At 41.8% G+C, this 25,821-nt stretch overlaps 1 protein-coding gene across 4 annotated transcripts in view; it reads left to right on the top strand.

The window, feature by feature from the left end:
* Nucleotides 1-535: 535 nt before the first annotated feature.
* The window catches only part of EMB3012 (embryo defective 3012), a 184,440-nt gene continuing 159,154 nt past the window's right edge, over nt 536-25,821 (top strand). For 3 of the 4 annotated variants that reach the window (XM_087699842.1, XM_087699844.1, XM_087699846.1), the window contains exons 1-4: nt 536-940; nt 1,512-1,777; nt 16,337-16,512; nt 17,177-17,393. In XM_087699842.1, coding sequence (XP_087555968.1) covers nt 741-940; nt 1,512-1,777; nt 16,337-16,512; nt 17,177-17,393 — 859 coding nt within the window. In that variant the 5' untranslated portion in view covers nt 536-740. Of the gene's footprint in view, nt 941-1,511; nt 1,778-16,336; nt 16,513-17,176; nt 17,394-25,821 lie in introns of those variants that run through there. The other variant, XM_087699845.1, reaches the window with a different exon arrangement.

Below are 25,821 nucleotides of genomic sequence, written 5' to 3'. Positions count from 1 at the left end.
TTGGTGTGTAATTGGGGACCAAAATTGTCCATGATGTGGCATCTAATTTTCCATATATATATATATATATATAGAGAGAGAGAGAGAGAGAGAGAGAGAGAGAGAGAGAGAGAGAGAGAGAGAGAGAGAGAGAGAGAGAGAGAGAGAGAGATTAGGGGTCTCTTGTTGACACTTTCTAGTATAGCGTTCTCAAAAAACCAAGGGCTTGAATTAGAGTCATCATGCAATAGAGGGCGGATGAAAATGCATGGATTGAGAGTTTGTGGAACCTCTAAAGGTTGAACGAGATTGGCCCATTGGTTACCAATGCAATGAATATTAATAATAAAGCTAGATGCAACAGCTGGTTTGTTCGACAAGCATGTCAAACAAAGGCAGTTTGGACTCCTTGCCCTCAATTGAGCTAGCTGTTTTGACCAAGCGAGTGCGATTAAACGGAGGGTCACGCGGGTGCGACCCTTCTCTCATGGCTTGGTGGCGAGTGTTCAAGAGTGTGTGTGATTTGAAACCCCACCAAAACCTTAGAGCCCCTGCCTTGGCAGCCCCATGTCGCGTGGGAATGAAACGAGGGGGGACGAGAAGAAGGAACGTCCTCCTTGTTCGGTTCCCGCCAGAGGGAACTAGTCTAGCTTCTTAGTATTCTCTATTCTATATGTTCAACCGCATACGCAGCCAGCGAGTGCCTGCCATCACTCCGTCTCACCTCAGCTCATACCAGTCTTGTCCTCGGCCCCAGAAGCATGCACGCGCAGGTGTTCGCTCTGGGCTTCTGGGTGCCCTACCTCTTCATTTTGGCCTTCCTTTGGTCGCATGGCTGTATTCTATCAGTGTCTGCAGTCCCTGACGGCCCTCACATCAACACGCTGAATGTCTTACTTCCTCCCAAGACAACTCGTCCGGTCCGGTTTCGGCTTCAGGGCTCCGGCGGATGCTTCTCCTGGTTTGCTTTGATCCTTTATTCATCTCTTCATCTTCATTGAAGGTGCATGGTTTCACGTACACAGGAATTCTCGTGTGCACCGATGCCAGTTAAAGATTGCTCGGGCACAGTGGTATACATTGCTTCTGCTGATGGGATTCCTTCACACACACACACACACACACACACACACACACACACACACACACACACACACACACACACACACACACACACACACCCCCTCGTGCATGGCTGCGCACAGAGAGAGAGAGAGAGAGAGAGAGAGAGAGAGAGAGAGAGAGAGAGAGAGAGAGAGAGAGAGAGAGAGAGAGAGAGAGAGAGAGAGAGAGAGAGAGAGAGAGAGAGAGAGAGAGAGAGAGAGAGAGAGATTGTTATGCTCACATTATTGCATTCACCTGGACGCATTCACGAGCAGTCGATGCATCAATGCATCGGACATGCTCACATGCAGACAGCTAGTGCGCAAAGACCCCTACTTGAAACTCTTTGCACCATGCATTTGTTTTATACACCTCTTCAAAGCTTGTCTTTCTCAACTTTAATCTCATTCAAAAATTTACTTTATCAGGAGTTGGGACCATCGTGACGTTATTCATGTGAAAGCTGAGTATAATGGCACTGAAATCTGTTCAAATAGTGCTGTTATCACATCAATTGCCCCATATGATGGGCGCAAGGTGACATCTGTCTATGCCACAGATACTTTAACTGGTCAAGTAATAAGGTGTGAGGTTTTCATTGATAAGATATCAAGGGTGCAAATTTCTCATCACTCCTTGAAATTGGACTTGGATGGGCTAGCTACGCTTCGAGTACTTGGATTTGACATGGAAGGTACACTACATTTTTGAACTTAAACAGGGGAAGTTCATTCTTTTGTTATAGGTGCTCAAATAATGGAATGCACTTGTTTACATATACGAACAACACAACCTTTGCAATGAGTTCTTTTTCATGAAATTCGAATGTGAAGAATTGCTTTTGATGAAATCAAGTCAAATTGAGTCATGCCTTTGCTAAATTGGTCTATAGGGCAATACAAGTATGCCCAAATTTGTGTTCCATCTTAAACTATATCTCAATTTGTGTATTGTACTCTAATGTCGCTTGTCATCCTCCAATGTGGAAACTAAGCCTCAAGATTTGATGGTTCCAATTGTAGTAGCCCAAGCAAAGTTTGGATATGGTATACTTGTGCATGCATTGGAAATCTGGGCAGTCATGAAAAAGTGTACTTTCTCATTGTCTACCTATATCTAAGACAACAAGAATCAAATCATAGTTTTGGTACATTATTATTGTGAAGTCATCCCTTTTGGAGTGTGAGCAGCCTAGCTTGGGCAACTCAAATGATTTGCCCAATGCACAAGTTCTTTTCCCTCAAGGGTTACTATAACATGCTCGAATTATCTTTCAATGGCAGTCCTTGGGTCACTCCTTCCCCTACCTCGCTTCTTTCTTCCAGCCGCATACCAAACACTTGAATGTTCGAGGGGCACATGGTGTTGCGAAGCTGAGTTTAACTGCTTCTACAAGTCACACATGGGTTTGGGCCTGAGTATGTGACTTTTATACCCTAGACCATCTAGGAATGGATGTGCTTCAATGAGCTGATTATGGCTTAGCTACAAGTTATTGGTTGGGCACAAGTCATTTTTTCAAGCTGTATTGTTGCTTCAAAAAGGATGGCCAACCTTATGAATTGATGCATTAAGATTTGTCAGCAATGTGACCTTTGTAAGTAGATAGGTTAACTATTTGTAGTAGATTGAAAAGTTCCAACCAAATTTGACTAACAATTCCTAGATGGCTTGTGGACAGCTTGCTAGCATTATTATCCCTCTGCATCTTGAATTGCTTACACAGCAAGCGCACTTGCATTTTGCTGGCCCGAATATTAACATATCATCTAAACTTGGTGGATTGCTACTACGGCATTTTAGGATCCGTCTTGAGTACAACGCATTTTTGGAGCTGTTCTTTGTATCTTTGATACCACTCTCAATTCATGTCATCCAGGCATGGAGGTTTGAGGTACCAGTTATATCATATTCATTCATTTTGAACAAAGCATTCTATAGATTGTGCTCCATTATTGTCATAGATTGTCTCTCTCTTTGTTTGCTCAAACATTTCTTTAGATGGTGTCAAAGCTAGGTGCTCTAAGTTGACTTCCGAGCCTTAATAAGAAAGCTTGGCATCATGTGAGAATGCGAAAAGAGATGTTTCCACTTTCGTCACCAAAGCAGTACCCCTTGAAGCCTATCTCCTTGTCGATGATATCTCCCTCACTAGATGTAACCAATCTTTTATACATCAACAAAAATGTATTGGCTTAATTATTCATATTTGTTTGATGCTCGTGGCCAATGATTAGAATGCCCTATAGAGCTTGAAATGTGATTTGTATACTTTTTTGAGAATTTAAAAATATGGCTAAATGTTCGTCTTTTCATTCAAGGGTGGGTAATGGCCATAATGCCTTATATTTACAATACGGTTATCATGGACAAGATGCCCAAGACGACTAAAAGTTTAGCTGGATGGTTAAATTGACTAGGAAGTCCAAATGACTAAGACCTTTCACTTGTAATCAAGGAACAAACCATAAAACGGCGAAATTGAAGCCCACATAATGAGTTGTTTCAAAAAGTGAAACTAGATGCTCATAATTAAAGAACAAACCATAAACTAGTGAACCCTTACAATGAAGTTTTTTTGAATCCAAATTTGGTAACTTTTAGATTTTAGGAGGCTAGTATTTGTTGAAAGTCATTGTGATGGAAATTTTGTTTGCATCAAAAGTTTTAAAGTTTTGTAGGGAACAATTTTATCTTCACTAACTATAACAAATTCTTGAATCTCAACTAGTTGAGATATTTTTAGAATAGAATATTTGAAAGCTTCTTTTTCTAGAAAATTGACATGTGGCATCTAGATAGTACTCGTGTTGTTTGAAAGTGACAAGTGTCTTTGCACTTGTCATTTTCAGAAGACACTCGTATTTTCTAGCTTTCTCTTTCCATATTTGAGCACCAAGCCTTACACCTATTTATATTGGAGGTCTCTTTTTTCTCTTCCACAAGCTCTATAGGTGGAATTTTACCCATATGCTATATCTAATATCTTAGTAGATGCTTCATCCAAGAAGAACTCACTACTCAGCTTGATCAAATCAAAGCATGAAAGAAGAAATCAATTTGTCGTCTTGATATGTAGAAATTAGGGTTTTAAAGAAAACCCTAATTTTTAAATTTTGAAAAGATCAATTCCATTTGATTATTATATTTGTTTCAGGTGCTTGTGCTTACGGTTTGTTTCTAAACTCCTACCAAGGGGGAGGGGTTGGTTGCTCTCATCATGGTGTTTGTTAAGCTAATACTGCATTGTATGTTGATTAGCCACTTAAAATAGCCCCAAAACAAGCTGAATTAATAAAATTATAGAAACTTTCATAAAAAGAAATGCAATCCTAGAGAGTGTTTGTGTCCCATAAGCCAAACCCTAATTTGAGAGGACCTAGCCATCTACAAATAGATAGATTGCCCACCACTCAACCTCAATTTGGTTTTTGTAGCTTGTAGGTGCCTTCTTCTTGCTGTTCATACCCCTTTTATGGAGGATATCTCAGTAGCTATGCACCATTGTTGTTTACCATTTGGTGCTTGCATTCAGTCCTCCATTTGCTGTTGATAATTGCTACTAGTCTGTTTGCTCCAGTCAATTGACTGTGTTTTGCTGTTGTCGACCTTTTCTAGCATGTCCTCATCACTTGGTACTCAAATTGACGGTGTTTACAGCTGTAGGAGCCCTTCTAGCTTGCATTTCATCATTAGGAGGTATTATCTACAACTGACAATTGCCTCCACATTTGTATTTTGATGTGTAGCCTTGCCATATTGCTGCCATGTCCTCTTTTATTGTTGCATTTCGGTGCTGCAACTGTTGCTTGCTTATTTGTGATAGAATTCCATTGTCTGTTGCTGGTTAGTCATTGATTCAGCCTTCTTGAGCTGCACTTGCTGCTGTATGATACCTTTGGGGATTGACTGCTGCATCTCGAGATCCGTTAGAGTACAACACACTCTTTCGCTTATGCTCTTTGCTTCAATTTTCGAGAAATGGGATGGAGTTCGGGGGTTAGTTTCTTGTCAGAGTGTAGCGATGTGAAAGCATAGGACAAAGATTGAGAGTGTGAACACAGAGAGAAGAGAGAGAGAGGAGACTGAAACACAGAAAATCTGCGGTGCAGTATGCTGTGTAGGAGTGCAGAAATATTTACGAATACAGAGTAAATAGATGCGTGTGTCTCCGCCTTGAGATCCTCGATCTCCGTCAGTCCGTATGCTGTCAATCTCAGCAGGCCAACTCTGTCAGATGTCAGATTGGACTGTATGAGAGTGTGCCACCAATTGACTATAAATAGCCGGAAAAGAATAGTGCCTAGCACCAGGTCGGTTGCATTAAATGCAATCGATTGCATAAAATAATAATAAAATTGTTCGATTGCACAGTCTGCTGCCACGTGGTAGCTAACGTGGCTCCTACTGTGACCTGCACTGCTGACGTGGCACCTTTGCTGTCCATACTGCTGACGTGGCCAGGGAATGACTTGTTAATACCCCCTCTCAGATCTTGGACAGGTCAAAAGACTGAGGGATTTGGCATGCCTTCGAAGAAGAGCTTGGGGAAGCGCCTTCATGAACAGATCCGCAAGATTATCCTTTGTCTTGCAATACTCCACATCAATGATCCCATCCAGAAGCTTCTCTCGAATGAAGTGATACTGGATCTCAATGTGCTTCATCCGGGCATGGAATATAAGATTCTGAACCAAGGCAGAAGAGTAGGATGAGGTTGAGGGCAGCCAAGCTGCTCCAACAATTTTCGAAGCCACACAACCTCACATGCGGTGGAAGACATGGCCCGATACTCCGTCTCAGTAGAAGAAAGGACTACCGCGGGCTGCTTCTTGCTACTCCAAGAGATAACACCTGTACCCAAGGTAAAACAGTAACCTGTAGTAGATTGTCGGTGGTCCACATCACCAACCCAATTTGAGTTGCTCCAACTTGCAAGAACAAGGTCGGAAGCATTTGTACCTGCTGGATAAGAAATCCCTAAGTCAGAGGTCCCTCTCAAATACCGAAGTATCCTCAGGGCAGCCTGCCAATGCACTTGTTTGGATTCACTCATGAACCTTGCCAAAAGACCCACAGCAAAACAAAGATCAATACGAGTGTTGAGTAGCCAAATCAAGGATCCAATCAACTGACGGTAGCGTGAAGCATTTGTCAAGGGAGAATCAGAGTGTGAAGTGGCGTTCCAGTTCGGATCCATAGGAGAGTAGAAATGGGCCGACAAGTCTCCATCTCAAAAGTCACCAAGAGCTCTTGAATGTATCAGTGCTGAGAGATAAAAATCCCCCTCTGACTTTGATAAATCTTGTGACCTAAGAAGAAACGAAGAAGCTTCAAATCCGTCATCTTGAACGTCTGATGTAAAGTTGTCTTGGTCTCTTGGACTTTCTGTGCATGATCCCTTGTCAGAATCAAATCATCAACATGCAACACAAACAACACACGATCAACCTCGGAAGTGTGCACATAAAGCTACGGATCGGCCATGGAGCGTCGATATCCCAACTTTGACTGAAGAAACGAGTTAATCTTCTCGTTCCATGCACACGGAGCCTGTTTGAGGCCATACAAGGCCTTCTTCAACCTGTAAACCTTTCCATCCAAGGATCCAAAGCCAACATAGATCTCTTCCTACAAGTCACCATTGAGAAAAGCCGACTTCACATCCAACTGATAGACAGGCCATCTCCTATGGCCAGCCAAGGCAAGAACAGCCCGAATAGTCACCATACGAGCAATGGGGGCAAAGGTATCATGGAAGTCAATGCTTGGGCGCTGAGCAAAACCTTTAGCAACAAGGCAAGCCTTATGCTTATCCAAAGAACTATTGCTAAGGTACTTGGGCTTGAAGACCCACTTGATGCCAATCACCTTCTTGTGAGAGGGATGAGGCACAAGAGACGGAGTGCCATTCCTCTTAATAGCCTCCACCTCAGCTTTCATAGCTTGCCGCCAATGGTCAGACTGTAAAGCTTCCTTCACTGAAGTGGACCCTCGATCCTGCATAACACGTGTCATCAAATAATAGTTAGAGTAAACAAGCTCCGTAGAATGTGCTTGGTTCCTTCGTGACCTCCGTGGTTCATCCTTGCGGTTCCCACTCCTTAGGGATCCCCTCCATCCTGAATCTCAGTGTGTCATGGGCCCACCGAGGGGGAGGCCGGACCTATCGCTCTGCATTTGTTGAAGACTCCGGAAAATCCATGGACGAAAGCTTCACTGGGGTGGCCGGTGCAAGAGAAGGCTCTGAATCAGAAGAAGAATCTCCATCAAGAGGCTTTGGCTCCAAAGAAACTGTCTTGGGAGCCCAACTCTCCCTTGGATCTCCAAGGATGGGGTGCTCCTCACCCCCCTTTGTGGCCGGAACTTCCACGAACCGTACATCTCGGCTCGTGTAGACATGCCACTTGAAGGGATTAAACAGACGATAGCCTTGGGATTGGGAGCTGTAGCCAACAAAAACCTATTGTTGAGAAGCCGTCTTGAACGTGTCTCGATGCGTCTTTGAAATGTGCACATAGGTGTCACACCCAAAGATTCAGAAATAAGAGGGATCAGGCTTAGTCCCAAAGTAAGTCTCAAAAGGTGTCATCCTGTCAATGGCCGAAGTAGGAGATCGATTGAGGATGTGAATTGCGGTAGCCACTGTCTCGGCCCACAAAAACTGAGGTGTCTGTCAGTGCTCCATCGTGGTGCGTGCCATCTCGATCACACTTTGATTCTTCCGCTTCAAAATGCCACTCTTGAGGAGTGTTAGTGTTAGCAAACTCCTGGTGAATACCCCTATTTGCACAAAAACGAGCAAACTCATTAGACACAAATTCACCACCCTTGTCTGAGCGCATGGTCTTCGGGCGTCGGCCAGATCGATTCTCCTCAAAGAGAAGCCAATCCTTGAAGTGGGAGAAAGCCTCTGACTTCAATGTCAAGAAATAGGCCCATGTCATCCTGCTGTAGTGATCTACGATCAACATGAAGTACAAGCTCCCCTTCAGGGACTCGGTCCTCATCGGGCCACACGATCCGTAGATACAAGCTCCATAGGTGAAGTAGACCGCCTCGAAGCTTTGATGGGAATGGCATCTCGATGCAGTTTCCCATGAATGCAAGAGACACATGGCTGATGGCTCACCACTATGTTCGGCAAACCTTAGACAAATGATCCTCGTGACGCCTTCCAAAGGTACTTATAGTTCAGGTGGCCAAACCGAGCATGCCATAGCTTGGACTGTGTCTGAGAAGTAAGAAGAAGTGAGGTACGAGCTATAGAAGACTTCAATTTGTAGATGCCATTTTCCTATAGAAACAGGGAACACCCGTTCTGTCACTCAACAAATTTCTTTGTTGAATCGGCAAAGGATCCTCAATTTTATTACTTGATTTTTGAATGCTTTGAAGAAGGATAGCAAGGGCAAGAAGAAGTCATCTTCTACACCTTCGGGAAAACAAGGTGCATTGGAGGAAATACAGAAGCTTTTACTTGAAGCTCTGAAAGATGCTAATGAAGCAAAAAAATTGGTACTTATGGAGCAAGGAATACAAATGTAAGGCAATCATGGAAGTGTCAATCCAATGGATTTTGGATAGCCAAGTACGCATGCTATGATGGGGTAGCCAGGATACTTTGGTGGAAGCATGATTTTTCATGTTATGGTCGGACAAGGACCGCATATGGGAATGTATGATACAAATTCCTATGGTATGCAGCAATCAATGCATGGTATGCAAGGCCCAATGTATTTGGGTATGGTTGGAAATGTGCAAAACCCTATGTATGGCGGCATTGGCTTGATGCTTGGGGCACAAAGTAGCATGTTTGGTAATGCATTTGCACCCCCAAATGCTTATGGAGCTCAAGGAATAAGTGCTGGTCATGCAAATGCTCCTTTTTGTGTTGGTTTTTATGTAAATTCAGCGAATGCACCCTTTTTGCAACAGCTAGTATATGACAACTCAACAGCCAAAGGGGCAGCAAAAGACTATGATGAGGGAGGAAAAGCAGCGAAGTTTGAGTCCTTCAATGGTGCACAAGATAGGTTGAAGACTTTGACTTTCATTCTTCAGTTTGATGCTGCCTGTTGAGGGGGAAACTTCATGGAGTTCTTGAAGATTTGAAAGGTAGCTATTTTTTTGAAGGGAAATGCATTGGAGTGGTGGTTCATTGTTTTGATGCAAGGTAGAGCATCGTCAATGTGGGTACAATTCAAGCAAATGTTTGCATCGAATTGCGTCTTGTATCCCTTCATGAGTAAGTGGAAAAATATATTTGTGGATTGCCCAAAGGAATCTGGGATTTTTGCATTAAATCCACTGTGTCTAGCATGTCTCACCTCATAGAGATTGTTGCTACAGCAGATACTTTGTTGTGGAAAGGATTTGGGCTTTTTAGAGAGTAGGGAAAAGCCAAATAAAAAGTTATTTATGGCTGAGAAAAGGGGCAGATCTGAAAATCAGCTTGAAAAGAGGCCAAAATAGCAAAAAAGGGCTTGCAACATTGGTGCAACATAGAGAATTGATGGTTGCAAATGAATGCTTTATTTGTGAACAAGAGGGTCACATTGCAAGGGGCTGTCTCAATAGACAGCAAGTTGGAAAATAAAAAAATCAGGGAGGTCCTTAGGAACAGAAGCCCAAAACATCAGTGGGATTGGTGCTTGATGTTGTTAATGATCAGCCCAATGATGATGCTATCGAGTTGTGCAAAGCATGGGGAAAAATTAGTGATCAGTATGCATCGATTTTCTTTGATAATGGCGCATGAGTTAACTTTATCTCTATTGACATGGTAACCGGTTGTATATATAGGGATATGTGGATAGCGAAGAGTTCTTCATTGCTCTACTTGAGGGTTGTGATGTGTTGTTTGATACGCCATGGTATCACCGTATGCATGCAACGATTCATTCTCACGCAAAAGAAATTACTATTCAACACAAGGGAAAGACACTCATACTTGATGTAAAGTTGAAAGGAGAATCTATCCTTGTTCTATCTACCATTTTTAAAGTAATGAAAAATCATCTTTCAACGTACTTGGTTTTTACCAAGGATAAAGATGATAGTGAGAATGTTAGGAATATGTTTGAGTTAGAGAAGGATCGCATGTCATTTTTGAAAATCTATGTGGATAGCTTCTCTCAATCACTTCCAGGGCAGCTACTGCTTGAATGGCTTGAAGATTATGGCATAGATCTTATCTGTGGAAGTAGACCATCTAATAAGCCCACAGTTGTTAGGTACGAAAGATACGATATGATACAGTACGATAAAATACGGTACTAAATGGTACCTTTAGATTTTATAAGGTACGGTACGATATTAGTACGACAAAAAAATAACTTGATTATTTTAGACAAAAGATAATAGAATAGATATTTCAAGTCTAAATAGCAATGCTATTAGAGCATATAAGATGAGTACTTGAGGGTAACATGCCAAAACCTAATGCGGAATGCGCAACATGCGCTACCGCTACCTATAACTTATAACTATATAGATAGGATTGGATACATTATACATGCATGATTATACAAATAAGAGAAGTGTGGGCTTGAGAGAGAGAAGGTTGAGAGAAATTGTTTGAATCTCAAATAATCTAATCTCATGGGAGAATCATATTAATATAAGGAGCATTTAGCTCGTTCCAAAGTGCAGTTCGAATGGGAAAGATGCATCCATTAAGTTGGTACCTTATGGTACTAATACGTAAGGTACGGTACCTATAGTATGGTATAGCATCAAACCTTTCGTACGTGGTACTAGTGCAACTAGAGAGGAAGAGGCTAGAGAGAGAGAGAGAGAGAGAGAGAGAGAGAGAGAGAGAGAGAGAGAGAGGCTTGAGAGAAAAAGAGGATGTGAGAAGCTTGAGAGAGAGAGAGAGAGAGAGAGAGAGAGAGAGAGAGAGACTTTGGGAAGAAATAAGAAAGAAAGAAAGAAAAAAGAAAAAAAAAGTTGTAGACTTAAAGTAGAGTGGCCAAAAAGTGCCCATTTTTTCGTACTAAATCATACGGATACGTACCGTACCTTACCGTACAGATCAATCTGTATGTACGGAGACAACCTTGAATAAACCATCCACAAAGTTAGTGCAGGCTACTAGGAGAAGATTATGAGTTAGATGAATGAGTTGTTAGAAAAAGGGCTGATTCAACTCAACTCATCTCCTTTTTGTTCTCCAATGCTTTTGGTGTAGAAAAAGGATGGTTCATGGTGCATGTGTATTGATTATCTTGTTTTGAATAAGATCATAATAAAGAATCACTTTTCGATTGCTCGGATCGATGATGTTATATATAGATTGCAAGGGGCAGTCATATTTAGTTGTATAGATTTGAAAAGTGGGTATCATCATATACGCATTAGACTAGAGGATATGCCTAAAAGAGCTTTTAGAATATGTTTTGGGCTGTATGAGTTTCTTGTTATGCCTTTTGGGCTTATGAATGCTTTTGTCACTTTCAATCGGATGATGGATCGTATCTTCAAGCCACATAGAGGATTTGTGGACACTTTCTTTGATGTCATGATTGTCTATTCAAAGAATGAAGTAGAGTATAGAAGATACTTGGATATTGTGTTCAATAAATTGTGTGAGCATAGGTTGGTTATCAATGACAAAAAAAGTGATTTCTTTTTGCATGTAGTCCACTTTTTGAAACATTGTATCGGTTGATAGTATTCACACGGACCTTGCAAAGGTTGAGGCAATATGGTCATGGCCACTTTTGAGAAATGTGCATGAGATTTGTAGCTTCTTAGGTTTATGTTCTTACTACAGGAAGTATGTATATGGGTTTGTTAAGATTGCATCTCCATTGTATACCTTGTAGAAGAAGGATGTGCCATTCAGATGGATAGTAGTGGAAATTTCAGCATTTGAAAAGTTAAAGAATAAGATGACTTCAATCTTGTGCTTGTGTTGCCCAATCTAAGAAAGTCATTTGTGGTTTAGTGTGATGATTTTGGTAACAACATTGGAGCTGTTCTTATGCAAGATGACCATCTTGTGGATTATGAGAGCCAAATTCTCCATGGTGTAGAGAAGAATTTGCAAGTCTATGAGAAAGAGCTCTTGGTTGTAATTCACGCATTTTCTACATGGAAACATTATTCGTTGGGGGCGGATTTTACAGTGTAGACAGATCATGTCTTTGAGGTACTATTTGACATAGGCAAAGTTGTTAGAAAAGCATATGAGATGGGTAAATTTGCTCTCTATGTTTCATTTTCAGATTGTACATATTGATGGTAAAAAGAACCTGGCTGATGCACTGTCATGTAAGCCACAAATTTCAGCTGTTGGTATGGTTTAGGTATAAGTACTTTGTGCTAAGAGAGAGATTTTTGATGATGCATGGATGATTGTGTGTTATGAAGTAGTTGAGGTCTAGAGTTATCATTGAAAGTCATGCTCCTCCATATGTTGGACATAGAGGTATTGATGCCACAATCGAGATAGCAGGGCATTTCTTTTATGGACTAGCTTTGAGACATAATGTAGAGTAGTTTGTTAGGACATGTATTGTATATTAAAAGATAAAGCAAGATAGACAAAAGATGCTGGGGTTGTTGAAACCTTTGGATATTCCAAATAGACCTTGGCAAAGCATTCCAATAAACTTTATTTTTGAGTTTCCTAGGCATGATAGGATATGGACTATCGTTTGCAAGTTTAGCAAACAAGCCCATTTCATTTCGGTGATGAAGAAAATAAAGGCTGATCATATGGTACGATTGTTTTTGCAACAGATCTTTAAGTATCATGATATGTCAGAGTTGATCATCATTGATCGAGACTCTCAGATGATCAGTTTTTTTTGGAAGGGGTTATTTGAGAATATGGGTACCACATTGAAATTCTCATTATCCTTCCATCTATAACAAACAGATGGTCAATTTGAGGAAGCAAATTGCACATCTTTAGATCTTTTGAGAAGCTATGTCTTAGACCACAAGACATAGTGGGAGCAGTATTTTTCCTTAGTTGAGTTTACTTATAATAATACAGTGCATAGTTCCATTGACAAAGCTCCATTTGAGGTAGTTGAGGGTAGCAAGAAGATACCGCCTATCTTGTAGACTAAGGATAAGATCTTTGAGATTGATCGTTAGGTAAAAAACTTGGAAGTAGCCCATGCAAAGTCTCAATCATTAGTGATTGAGACTCTTGGATGACCAATTTATTTTGGAAGGGTTTTTTTGAGAATATGGGTACCACTCTGAAATTCTCATCATCCTTCGATCTGTAGACAGATGGTCAGTCTGAGGAAGCAAATTGATCTGTAGATAGATGGTCAGTTTGAGGAAGCAAAGTGCACATTGTTAGATCTTTTGAGGTGCTATGTCTCAGACCACGATATATAGTGGGAGCTGTATTTTTCCTTAGTTGAGTTTGCTTATAATAATATAATGCATAGTTCCATACACAAAGCTCCATTTGAGGTGGTTGAGGGTGGCAAGAAGTGTTAGAGATTTTCATCCTCTGGACAGGAATTTTCCTTAGTTAGTCTGTATACATATGTGTTTTTTCAACCGGGCAGTCATTTGAGAGTGTTTTAGGTGCGCGGAGTAGATTTGCCATTTGTCAGTGCCATGTCAGTAGCTAGATATGCAGATGCAGTTAGATTGCCCGATGGTAGTCCAGTCGAACAGATGCAGTCAGATTGCCCGCCGGTAGTAGTCCAGTCGGACAGTGTACATTGTCCATTAGCAATCAAAGTTAAAGAAATAGTGATAGGGGCTCTAGTTTTGGGACCAAATAGGTGTCTATTGCTCAAGATTGATAAGGTAATGTGTGCATTTCAGTTTATGCTCATTTATTAATTGATGTAATTAAGTGCTTGATCAAGTTTTGCCACCTCTGAGAAGGAAGGATGCTTTCATTGTCTTGTAAAAATGCAATGAATACCGGACTGCCATGGTCCTCCATGTGTGGGTATGATGGACTCAAGCCTCCTTATTAAAAACTTCTTCCAAGGTTGCTCAATTGGAAGAGGGCCTTTGAGAATGGGCTTGGCCGATAAGGCTTTGCTCTAGCAATCAGAGTCTATGATCGTTAAGCCTCCTCTAGACTTGGGCTAGGTGGGAATATCCAAGCAACCTTTATGTTAGCTGGGCTCCCATGTCCTTGTGGCCAAATAAAGTCCTTGATAAGGAGCTTTACCGATGTAGTGTAAGACCTAGAGAATGCCTCGTGGAATTAGGCTCATGACTCTTTGTCTTTGGGTAGACCGGGCAACTTATGGGCGACTTTAATATGTACGTTGTGTGCATAAAGTCCACCAAGCCACAAAACCTTTCCTTCAAAAACAATTTCCACCACTACAAAGCGGCCATGCACATCATTCTTTAAAAGAACCGGCTGAAGTTTCTCATGCACCACCATAAGGACATCCGAGTAGTGCATCACTTTGCTACTAGCATAAAAAAGGAGAAAACCTTAACGGTCCAAAATGTGACCAGCCTCATCATGACTTTTGTGCTCAACAACACACAACACATCCCAATAATTCTCATGCAAATTGCACCACATGCTCAATAGCACACAACACATCCCAATAATTCTCATGCAAAATGCACCACATGTCATGTTGCTTACTACGAGAACAAATCTTGTAAACATCCCAAGTGGCAATGCACATGATTAAAATCAGAATTATGTACGAGGCTGCCATGGCCTTGCTTGAACTTTATCTACCAAGGCCTCAAGAGTTCCATCAGCTCACTAGACCAAACTTGAGCTCAAAGCTTGCTTTATGCACTAAGTGAGTTGCTTAGTGGGTGAAACTTTCGATGTAATCACATTCTAAGGTGTAAACCTTCAATTTAATGAAAGTTTCACATTGCATCTTTTACTTTGACTTGCTCTTGTACCACGTAGATTGTACACTTGTTCATTGCATGCATGGTGTCGAATTCTTCATTATTGGTGCAATGGTCGCTAAGAGCTAGGGGTATTAGAATTGAAGTTCATTTTAATTAAAAAACTTCACGAAGTTTAATCAAATGATGAAGTTCATTTGTCATTCTGGTAATAGTTACCTCATTATTGGACAACATTTAAGCAAGATTCCTACCCCAAACTTCTTGCAGGCATAGTAGACTCGGGGATACTGTCACAAATGGGAGCTGATTGCTAGTATTGTAGCTTGATACATTTGGACCACAAGGTGTGGCCATGCCATTGACCTTTAGGATGTATCCATAGCCATGAGGATTTGGACAGAGATCATCCACACTTTTTGTGGGAGGATTTGACAAGATGAGGAGGAGGAGAGAAGCCTTCTACAGATTTGGGACTTTGACACTTTTTTTCATATGTTCCCTAGATGATCTGGCATTATAGATCACTAGATTGGTTGTTCCCACAAGCATTGTACTTGTAATGTACTTAAGACACTCTTCAAAGTCACTTTGCACCTTGTATTTTGCTTTGGGGGGATTTTCTCTGAGGTGTTATTAATAGATTTTTCTTTTCTCGGAAAAAAAAACAAAAGAATGTTCAAAGAATAGAATTAGAATGAAGTGATTGAATGAATGAGCTGAATGAACAAAGGGAGTGTATGATGTGTGATACAACGGATGCTTAAGGAGTGGACGGCTGTCCAATAGCCACTGTCTTTTGATAGAGTGTGCTGGGGGATGCTGAATGAGTTTCGTACTTTGATGGATCTTGAATGCAGTAAGTCATTGAACTCATTGCTGAAAGGTGAAGAAAATGGTGAAAGCAGCAGCGTGGCAGCAAATGGAGCCAAATGCAGCAGTCTGTTGAACAGAGAATATCGGGAGAGTGTGGAGAAAATTAGGTCAACTTTTGACAGGCTCAATTTCCCATAGCTTTACCTTAGTGTTTATTAGTTGTTGAAGACTTTTTGTGGGTTGGCTGCACTAGGTTTGAGGTGAGAATGAGAGTGAGGTTGTGGGGTGTAGGTGTAAGTGCCAGTGTCCAGTTTAGGAAGTGGTACACACACACTAGTGTATCTTGCTGCCTTTAGTGATGTGTAATATATTTATAGTGGTGGTTCAAGATATTGCACAAAACATATGTCATCAAACATGCTTCTAGGTAGTTTCTTACAGTACAGTCTTTGAAATCGTTTTATTTGTGGGTATTGAATGCTGACAAACTGAAATTATGATGTTTTAAGCATCCATCTTGATTCTACATATGGCATCTTTGATATTGTCAGTGCATAGACATGACTTTTTCTGTTGTAGACCTATATCTTTGCTAACCCTGCATGTGGTTTTGCAGATAATATGTTCTCATCCCTTGTAGGGATTCAGTTTATGTGGAGGTTATTACCTTCAAGATCATCTTCAGGGCATTCATCACATAGTTTGACACATGTTCCCTTGAAACGCACTCCTTTGAGTGATTGTGGTTGTCTCTGTGGGGACATAGACACGCAGATTGAGTTAGAAGATAAAGTAAAGCATCATATACTTCTCTGGTTCTTTAAATTGATAACATTTTTTAAATTTCTGTGATTTCGAAAACTGTTGTGGTCATTTTTTTTGCTGCTGTTCCATGGCTTATGAGAGGCGTCAACTTCGAATTAAGTAGCGTTGTTTTACTGAAGTGTATATCCATTTACAGATGTTCACCTGTATATGCAGGATGTGCCTAGAAATTCACTGTGATGTAATTTAAGCAGACGGTTGACTCACTGAATGCAGAAAACAGAGGAGAGAGAACTAAGTTACACAATGTGTGATTATTATTCCATATTTCCTTTGGAAGATTAGACCATCTTTTTCAAGCATATGTGTAACAATATTTCCTAACCAATCCCTTTGAAAAACACCTCTCTCAACCAGGGGTAAAATGCATTAATGCGTATAGAACCAAGAAGAGCGTCAGAAAAACATTAGACCTGATGGAGTGAACTTGGAAGTTTTGGGAATTAGAGGACCCAATCGACAAGACATCCAAGGGCTTTTACATCTCAATTTGTTAAGTCCATGCATAAACACTGTGCATGCATTAATGGCATTTTGTAGTTTATCCTAGTTTAACTGCAGCAGCCAGATATCTTGTTTGATTTCTCATTAAAAGCAGCTCTGACATGAATATGGTATATGCATTGTGCAGGGATTAGGATCAGACCTTTTTGTGGTCAGGGGGATGGAGGTAGGCCAGGAAAGGGTTTCTGTTAATGTGCTTGAGCCTAGTATGGAGGGTCTTGAAGATGAAATAATACTGACAGTTGCAGAAGCTATTTTTCTTGAACCACCTTCCCCAGTGTATGTTTTGGTTGGTACTGTATTTCAGTATATATTGAAGACTCTTCGAGACAAGACACCTTCAGGTGAGTTCATGCTTTTTTGCTAGATGATTGTTGGTTTGACTAGCTGCATGTGAACAGCTGTTAAGAAACTAGACAAACAAACATTTTCAGTGTCAAGATTGATTGATGTGAGCTGCAAGTTTTAATGATCATGTAAATTATTAAAATCAAAGTGACAAATTTGCAGCAGGTCACTGGTGGACAAACGTTCTTTGACTGCATTGTGTTACAACATGCATCACGTGCTTGAGCTTGAAAGATGGATCAACTGTTGCTACTGTCCTCATCTTTCCCTTTGGAGCCTGCCAGCCTGGTTTTGTATGAGTGGCTGGGAGTGCATAGATGCTAAGCAGCTTGTTGGCTTGCCGCTTGCAGAGCTCGCACAGACAACTGCTTCACTAGGCCTCATAAAGAGCTCAACTGAGATACTGGTTTGGTGAAAGCAAACTCAGTTCAAACAGAGAGGCATCAGAAGTCATGATCTGCCTGGACTACCAGGATCTTGCAGATGCTTAACCAATGGCAAGGATATGGGAATTTTGGGTTATAGAGCCTAATGGGATGACGTGCTTGCAAGATCAATCACTTTAACATAATTAAAGCTCTGGAGAAAACTCTTTTTATGTTTTGCAAAACTATGTCACAGTCAAGTTTTCTGGCTCATTTGAACATTGGAACAGCTTGTGGAGCAGCCAAAGGTGTGGTTGCAGAGTGGCCGTCATGGCAAACATTTTGGACCAGCTAAACATTGGTTGGGAATGTTTGAGACAGCTGATGTCTGTTAATGCGAACTGATAGGAACCTTTGAAATAAGCTTGGAAATTTCCTTTATGTCTCTTAATGTATTTTGTATATTGGACAGCTTTTCCATCATTATCTGCTGGTAGCAGCCTTTTTGAGATAAGTTTCTCTCAATGTATTTTGTATACTGGACAGCTTCTCCATCATTTTCTGCTGGGTGGTTGACCCACTTTTGTTGGATCTGCTCCAACTGTGGTGGGAGTCACCCCAGTTTGGAATGTTCAGTATACATTTGCAGGAGCTACTCCGATAAAACCATAGTGTGGTACTAACATGGGTCTTGTATGACTCCTTGCCTCTAGGACTCTAGGCCAATTTGGATCTGGATCTCCAGGATGTAAACCTGTCCTATAGTAATAACCCTATGAAGATGCAGTTGTAGCCCTTTGTAATGCATAGTAGGTTGGCTGAATTCGAACTTTAAAGCACAGATGAGCATCAAGAAAATGAACAAATCTGTGGGAAGTCATTTGCTCCCCCCTCTCTCTCTCTCCCTCTCTTTTGGAAGGAAGGTCCCCTTTTGTAATTGTGATTCCTCCTGATAGGACCAAGATGCCTTTCTACGTAAGCAAGACATCCATATCCATGAAGGATATCCTCATTTGCTAGTACAAATTGAAGTGAAAATAAATTGAGAAAAATTTGAAAAGCAAGCTAATGATATGGCTTTGAAGGTTACAATTGAGGAGCAGGTTAAAGATATCCTCATGTGGCATTAGCTAGTACGAATTGAAAGAGTCAAAAAGAAATTGAAAAACAAGCTAATGGTATGAATATTGAGGGTACTACTGGATAGGCGAATGCTGCTTTCTTATCATGCGGTTAGAGAAAGAAAGAAAAGATGGTGATTATGACTAATCCACATCCCATATCTTTTTATTGGGTAAACAAAGACAAATAAAGTTAAAACAAAAGATGACACCGATCAGCCACCTCCCATGTTTCGTTATCGATAAACAAAGAGAAATAAAGTCAAAACAAAAGATAACACCAATGTTGAATGTTCACAAGAGTTGCTTGCTCTTCTACCATTATAGAAGATCCATCATTTGGTCATTGTGTAGGGGTCTTAGCTTCTCTATGATTCATTTTGTTGAAGATCTGGAGAGTGTTTTTAAGTGGTGAGAGATGATAGCCTGATCTTGTAATAATCTCATTGGTAGTAGAGCAAAGCCTAGTGGGTGAGCTTGTGTTGGTAGTGTTACAAACCTCAGTAAATCAATGAGTATCCAGTGTCTTGTCTTGCAAATCCGTCGGTATTGTTGCTCAGGTCAAGCAAGCGAACCTCCATGGCTACAATTTTTCAAAGGTAGAGTCCTAGTCATCTTTGGTCAAGTAATGCGGTAATTGAGGTATGGGACCAATTTCCTATCGGAAAAGGCTGTGCTAGCAGCCTTATATCCCATAGTAGGCAAGCCATTAATGTGTATAGTGGCCATTCTCTCCACCTTCTATATCTAGCATCTTTGATATATCCTTTCCTCCCATGTCCTTTGAACATCGAGCTAGTGCGAGGAGGTTTGTATCTTGCCTATGGCACATCTCATTCAAAATGACAGATGCGTGTTAAAGTACCCAGGTTTGATAATGAAGTGGTTATAAAAAGATGAAGAGAATGGCTTTTCTAAAAGGCTATCTTTGTGCCAAGTATTGCCATTGGTATGTCCTTTTTGTGGTCCACCCTAGTGATATCCATCTTGGTGATTCGATTCAACTCAACATGGTTGAGGTGCAGGGTAGGTGTGTCTAGGTTGTCGTACAATGGTGGTGGTGCATCCATGTGACACTTATGGTCTCTCAACCATATGCACTAAATAGTCATTGGGTTTGGATGATCATGAGCATAGTTGGCTTTAGATGCGCATGATTCAGTATACCAGACATTTGCAGACGTTTGGTAGGCGGACATATGAAAAGCAATTTCATACTTGGCCATTTTTGGGGCTTTAAAAAAAGGGCTTCTGATTGGTCAAAACTGCCCCTTTTTTCTTGGCAAAGTTTTTCCCTGCAGTCTTGGCTTTTTCTTCTGCATATTACCTGCATGTGCAGTGTGTGTGCTCAAGCCCCAGCCTGTTCGTGTGAACCCAGCAAGTCAATCATCAGCCTAGGCTGTGCATTCTGCAGAACCAGGGCAGCATGTGCAGAAATTCAGATTCTTGACCCTTGACCCTTGTCCCTTCAATCTCTTGAGTTGTCTAGAGTCTAGAGTACTATGATGTATGATGTATTATGAGTCATGACATTTTGTGATCTTAGTGGGCTGATTATAATCTCAAAATTCATATAGTCCCCTTGTAAAATTTCAATGTGTTTTATCCTTGTTTTTTGAAGTGTAAGCTTTGTTGAAATGTTTACAATTCATATTTAAGTTTCAATTTATCATTGTTATAAATTTTCTAGTTTATTAAGAAAAAAATTAGGGCAATGTATGATTTGGCCCAGGGGTCTGAATCAACTATGATTATGAGTACAACAGGATGATGTGGTGAGAGAGCCATGTGGTTGGCAGTGATATGGGGCTCTCTCACCATGTAGTTGGTAGTGCCAAGGCAAGTGGTAGGGTTGCATGCAAATGTCTTGAATAATGTAGTATGCTCGCAATTGTAATATTCACTGTTTTGGAGTCTTAACAATTTGAGAAGATAGAAAAAACGAATACTTGAAGCTGAATATGACAATTATTTAGAAAATTACAGCCATGGACATATGAAGAAATGGAGACAAGTTGAGGGTTCTCGTATTTTCGAGACTTAACTGTTCAAGAAAATAGAAAGAATGAATACTTGAAGTTGAATACGAGGATTGTTTAGAAAATTACAGCCATGGATACAATCCAAGTCCCTAAGGGATGCACTCAATTACAATCAACTTGAGAGTGAGAAGTATTTCTCCCTCTCACAAGATCATGCAAAGGATGCAGATGCACACATATATATACTTACTATGCAATAAAACAACTAATTTCTTTACAAACTAAGATAGAAATAAAAGGAGAATCAACTTTTCTTCATGGTTGATCATTAATACATTGATATGACTTTCTTCTTGATCTTGAAGTGAGAGAAGAGCTCTAAAAAGAGGCATTGTAATGAATTTACAGGTTTGTTGCCCTATAAAACGATGTTGGCTAATCAGACTTACCAAAAGATGGTGGAGGATAAGAGATTGGCCATTGAGAAAGCCAATAAAGTTTGGGATGTTTGGGATAACATAGGGAAGTGGCAAGATTGATTGTTTCAATTGTAGAAGTCCAAGATTCCTTATCAGGGAAAAGTTTTCATATGGAGGTTGTACTTTTGGGTGTCTAGAGCCTAAAACCAAATTTGTTTGACCTTGCAAGAGTAGCTTTAGTTGTATACTCCATTGCCTGATTTTCAGCCTTCTTCTCCTTGGTAGAATTGAACGTTTGTGAAACTAAACGATTTCCTAAAAAGAATAGCCAATCAAATTTACCACAAAATGGCAGAGGAAAGAGATGGGTCACTGAGAAAGCCAACAAAGTTTGGCATGATCAAGATCTTAGAGAGAAGGGGTGGGATAGATTTTTTCGATTGTGGAAGTCCAAGATTCCTTTTTAGACAAAAGTCTTTGTATGGAGGCTGCTTATTAGGGGGTCTTGCCACTGGGGTATGTTGCGCCCTTGCAAGATCTCCCATGGCCGTTGTATCTTTTTTACTAAATGTGATGAAATCTTGATTCATATTTTCATCCCTATCCTATTGCGAGAGAGGTTTAGAGCTTTATCTCTTGTGTATGGACCTTGGTGGCACAATAGCAAAGGGCCATCCATTGTTGGGTCATGGACTAGATGACTTCTTTGACCACTTTGCAGCCAAATCATCCTTGCCTTTTTTGTTTTCTAAGGTGGATTGCTCTTTGGAACATTTGGTGCGCTTGTAATGGTTTTTTTTTTGATTCGCCTCATGTATCAGTGGTCATGTGGGTTGTGTTTGAGGATTACTATTATGGCAGATTTCTTCCATGGTTTTGGTTGACTTGGTCCTTGTTGATGTGGCTCTCCATGGTTGCATATTGTTTGCTTTAGTCATGTTGTGTCCCCCTACATATTGTTTGCTCCACTCCTATTGTGCTGTGTTTTGGTAGCCTTTTGGTTTATGATTTCTGTAATTTTCTTTTGCTTGCTTCTTCATATGTGTGTGTGAGAGAGAGAGAGAGAGAGAGAGAGAGAGAGAGAGAGAGAGAGAGAGAGAGAGAGAGAGAGAGAGAGGACCAAATGCGATCGAGGTTCGTGGTGCAGCCCCCCCCCATGTTTCAGTCGTAACATTCTTCTCGTCGTCTCTGTTCCTTTCGAGCATCAGCAAGCGTGTAGACGGCGTCAGCGCTGCTTGCCCGTCGTCTGTTCTGGGGGTGGGGGTCCCTGCCGTCGCCTTTCAGTCCCGTGGGCCCTCGTTTCGTCCTGGTCCTGAGCGCCGCCTTGCTTCGCCCCACCTTCTGTCCCGCCTTTTGTCCCGCTCTGTCTTCTGCCCAATCACGTTGCCACGTCTGCAGTCGCCCCATTTCCTTTGACGGTGCTGTTGTTCGCGGCTCCGCCTGCCTGCGCTTGTTCTTTTCTGCCGAGGTGCCCAGTTGCTGTAAACCCTAAGCTCGACAGTTGGCCAGAGGGTCCACTGATCTGTACACACACAGAGAGAGAGAGAGAGAGAGAGAGAGAGAGAGAGAGAGAGAGAGAGAGAGAGAGAGAGAGAGAGAGAGAGAGAGAGAGAGAGAGAGAGAGAGAGAGAGAGAGAGAGAGAGAGAGAGAGAGAGAGAGAGAGAGAGAGAGAGAGAGAGAGAGAGAGTGTGTGTGTGTGTGTGTGTGTGTCTGTGTGAGCGCCAGTGAAAGAGCAAGAGAGCGAGAAACAGAGAGAGGACAGAAGCATGGCTTGGTTGGATATGGCTTTTATCGACCAGACGATGGCAACCCTTGGTCCGGATTCTAATACAGAGGAACCGGAGGATATGGTTCCTTGCACAGAGGAGATGCCTCCTGGTTCTGACTTTCTGCCTGCTGCAAACGCTCCAAGCACACTTCCGAAGAGACAATGGGTCATTAGGAACGTTCCTATGCGCAGGTGGCCTCTGATTCTGTGGATTCGTAGGAGATTGACTGGGAGCACTTGCTGGAGTTTGCCAATACTCTACTTGGCGATTATGTCAAGTATAATCATGAAGCTTTTTTTGAATCGGGAACTGAAGAAGTTCTGGAAGCCACGGTGGACCCGAAAACTGTCTTGCGCTCTTTTTCGGTGTTTTATGACCGTGCTGTTATACTCTTTTTCACTGGTAGGATCCCAGTGCTTTCCCATATTTGCCAGTGGCTGCACCATTTACTACAAGGGGAGTGTGTTGAGGAAATCTTTGTGGGGCCCTGAGGCTTCTATGAGGTGCTGTTGAAATCGGAGACGCATCGGACGGAGCTCCTGTCCAAACTGCCATTGTTCTTTGATCGTCGCTTGGTCCATGTTGTGCCATGGCGCCCGATGGCAGACTTTCAGTGCCTGCTTCAACGTGAATGCCCGGTGTGGGTTGAAGTGGAGAATTGTCCGGTTGTCTATTGGCCATTGTTAAAGGATGCCATGGCTGTTGTGAGAATGGTGTTGGTTCCCCCAAGCCTAAGGGCCATGAATCGAAACCGTTTGTGTATGTTATGGGACACTGCCAGGAAAAGGCGTGCGTGGCTTCGTCTTAATTGCTTTGGCATGCATCCTTTGCACTTTCGCTTGAAATGGGGCAACTTTGCAGGACACTGCTTTTTGTGTGGAAAATTGGGGCATTTTATGGCTGAATGCTTAGAGAGGCAACCGTCTTCAGATGATGCGCATGTTGTGCTGCCTATGGAGGACATGGTGCTTGATGCTCCGTCATAGGAGGCCATCCAGCCACCTAATATTTTGGATAAAGGTAAACAATAGGTTCTGGGTTTGGATTCCCGTAGCAATGACTGGCTAGAGGCACGTCCCAAAAAAGGTAAAAAGTTGGATGCTGGCCTGGCGGATTCTAGGCCTAATGTTTCACAGGATTCCGTGTGCACGTATATGCGCAGGAAAGAAATGGTCTCTTCATAGCATGCTATGCGCACTATGGTTCCTTCTGCTCTCCGTAATCCGTCTACGAGGAAAGTATATACAGACGGTTCAAAGGGCCCACCGGCTAAGTTGGCGTTTGATACTAGAGGTAATGTGATTACACCCTGGGATCGTCATTATCTCCGTTTCACTCCCAAGGTTGTGGATATTCCATCTACCTCTAAAGCGGGCCGTCAGAATTGCTGATTTTCTGGATGAAGGTGTCCTTGACATTCTTGCAGAAAAGGTCAAATCGAGGCAAGCGGTGCCTCGTTTTTTATTTTCTTTTTGGAGATATATGAAGATAGCCACGTGGAATGTGCGAGGCATTTGTTCTCGCCATAAGCAACATGCCATGTGGACTGTCTTGCATGAGAATCAGTGGGATGTCTTGTGTGCGGTTGAGCACAAGAGCCACAATGAAGCAGGAAAAGTTGTGGATTGCCATGGGTTTCGCTTGTTTTATGCAGGGACACATGCTATGCACTATTGTGGCGTGCTTATGATTGTCCATGAGAAATACCAGTTTGTTCTTATTAAAAATGATGTACAAGGCCGCTTTGTGGTAATCGAAGTTTTATTTTGAAGGAGAGATCTTATGGTTGCTGGGCCTATATGCTCCGAATGACTCTTCATCCCGACGGGATCTTTGGAAGACTTTGCAGAGCTCCATGACACTTGGCAGGAGGGGTTTTTTGATGGGGGATTTCAATGTGTGTTGACTCTTCTCAGTCCACTTTAGGGCATTCGGTGATGGATGCTCCGGAAAGCCGGGTGTGGAATGCCTTTGCTCTTGAGGTACTTAAGCAAGATCTATGGTCTTGGCTCCACCCTTCTTCTATAGGGTTTACTTTTCATTCCGCACAATACGCAACTACATGGTCGCGGCTGGACCGAATGTATATCATGCAGGATGATGATTTTCTTCTTGAGATGCTGGAAATGAAAGTCTTGCAGCAATATGCCATGTCGGACCATTTCCCTCTCCAACTTGAGATACTTGCTCAACCCATTGCACCTTTTATGCAGTTGTTGGATAGATTCCCTTTACGTTTCAACTTGTCTTATTTGAAGCATCCAATCTTTCAGGGCTATATGCAGCAATTGATTGAGAGGTTTTTATTGGACTTCGTCTCTGAGGGCTCGGCTTCCTTTGAACGACTGCTCTCTAATGTGCAGCGGGTTGCTCGGCAGTATGGGATCCATCATGCCTCTCTTTGTCGGAGGCGTCAACACGCAGCGGAGGACTTACTGGCTTTGGTTCGTTCATTGCTGGTGGACTCCCCAGATGATGAATTTTTGCTGTCACTGGCAATGCGTGTGGCTGATCCTATCAAAGAATTTTAGTTGAAATCTTATCAGCAAGCCAAATTGCACAACTTGACTGATAATTTGCAAGATAGTGCTTGTTAGACTTATAAGTTCTTTCGCGCCTTGCATGTTTCTCGGGCTCGAGAAAATACGACTAGACTCCAGGATTCAGAAGGTCGAATGGTCATTGATCCGCAGACCATTGTCAATATGTACAGGAATTATTTTCTGGATCTTCTTGGTTCTTCTCCGTCGCCTTCTGACCAGGTTAC

This window comes from Lygodium microphyllum, chromosome 19 (assembly GCF_053477565.2).
Source record: "Lygodium microphyllum isolate KBCC chromosome 19, Lygodium_microphyllum_v1.1.10, whole genome shotgun sequence".
Lineage (NCBI taxonomy): Eukaryota > Viridiplantae > Streptophyta > Polypodiopsida > Schizaeales > Lygodiaceae > Lygodium > Lygodium microphyllum.
The sequence above is the reverse complement of the archived record's forward strand: the minus strand, read 5'-3'. Positions and strand labels throughout refer to the sequence as shown.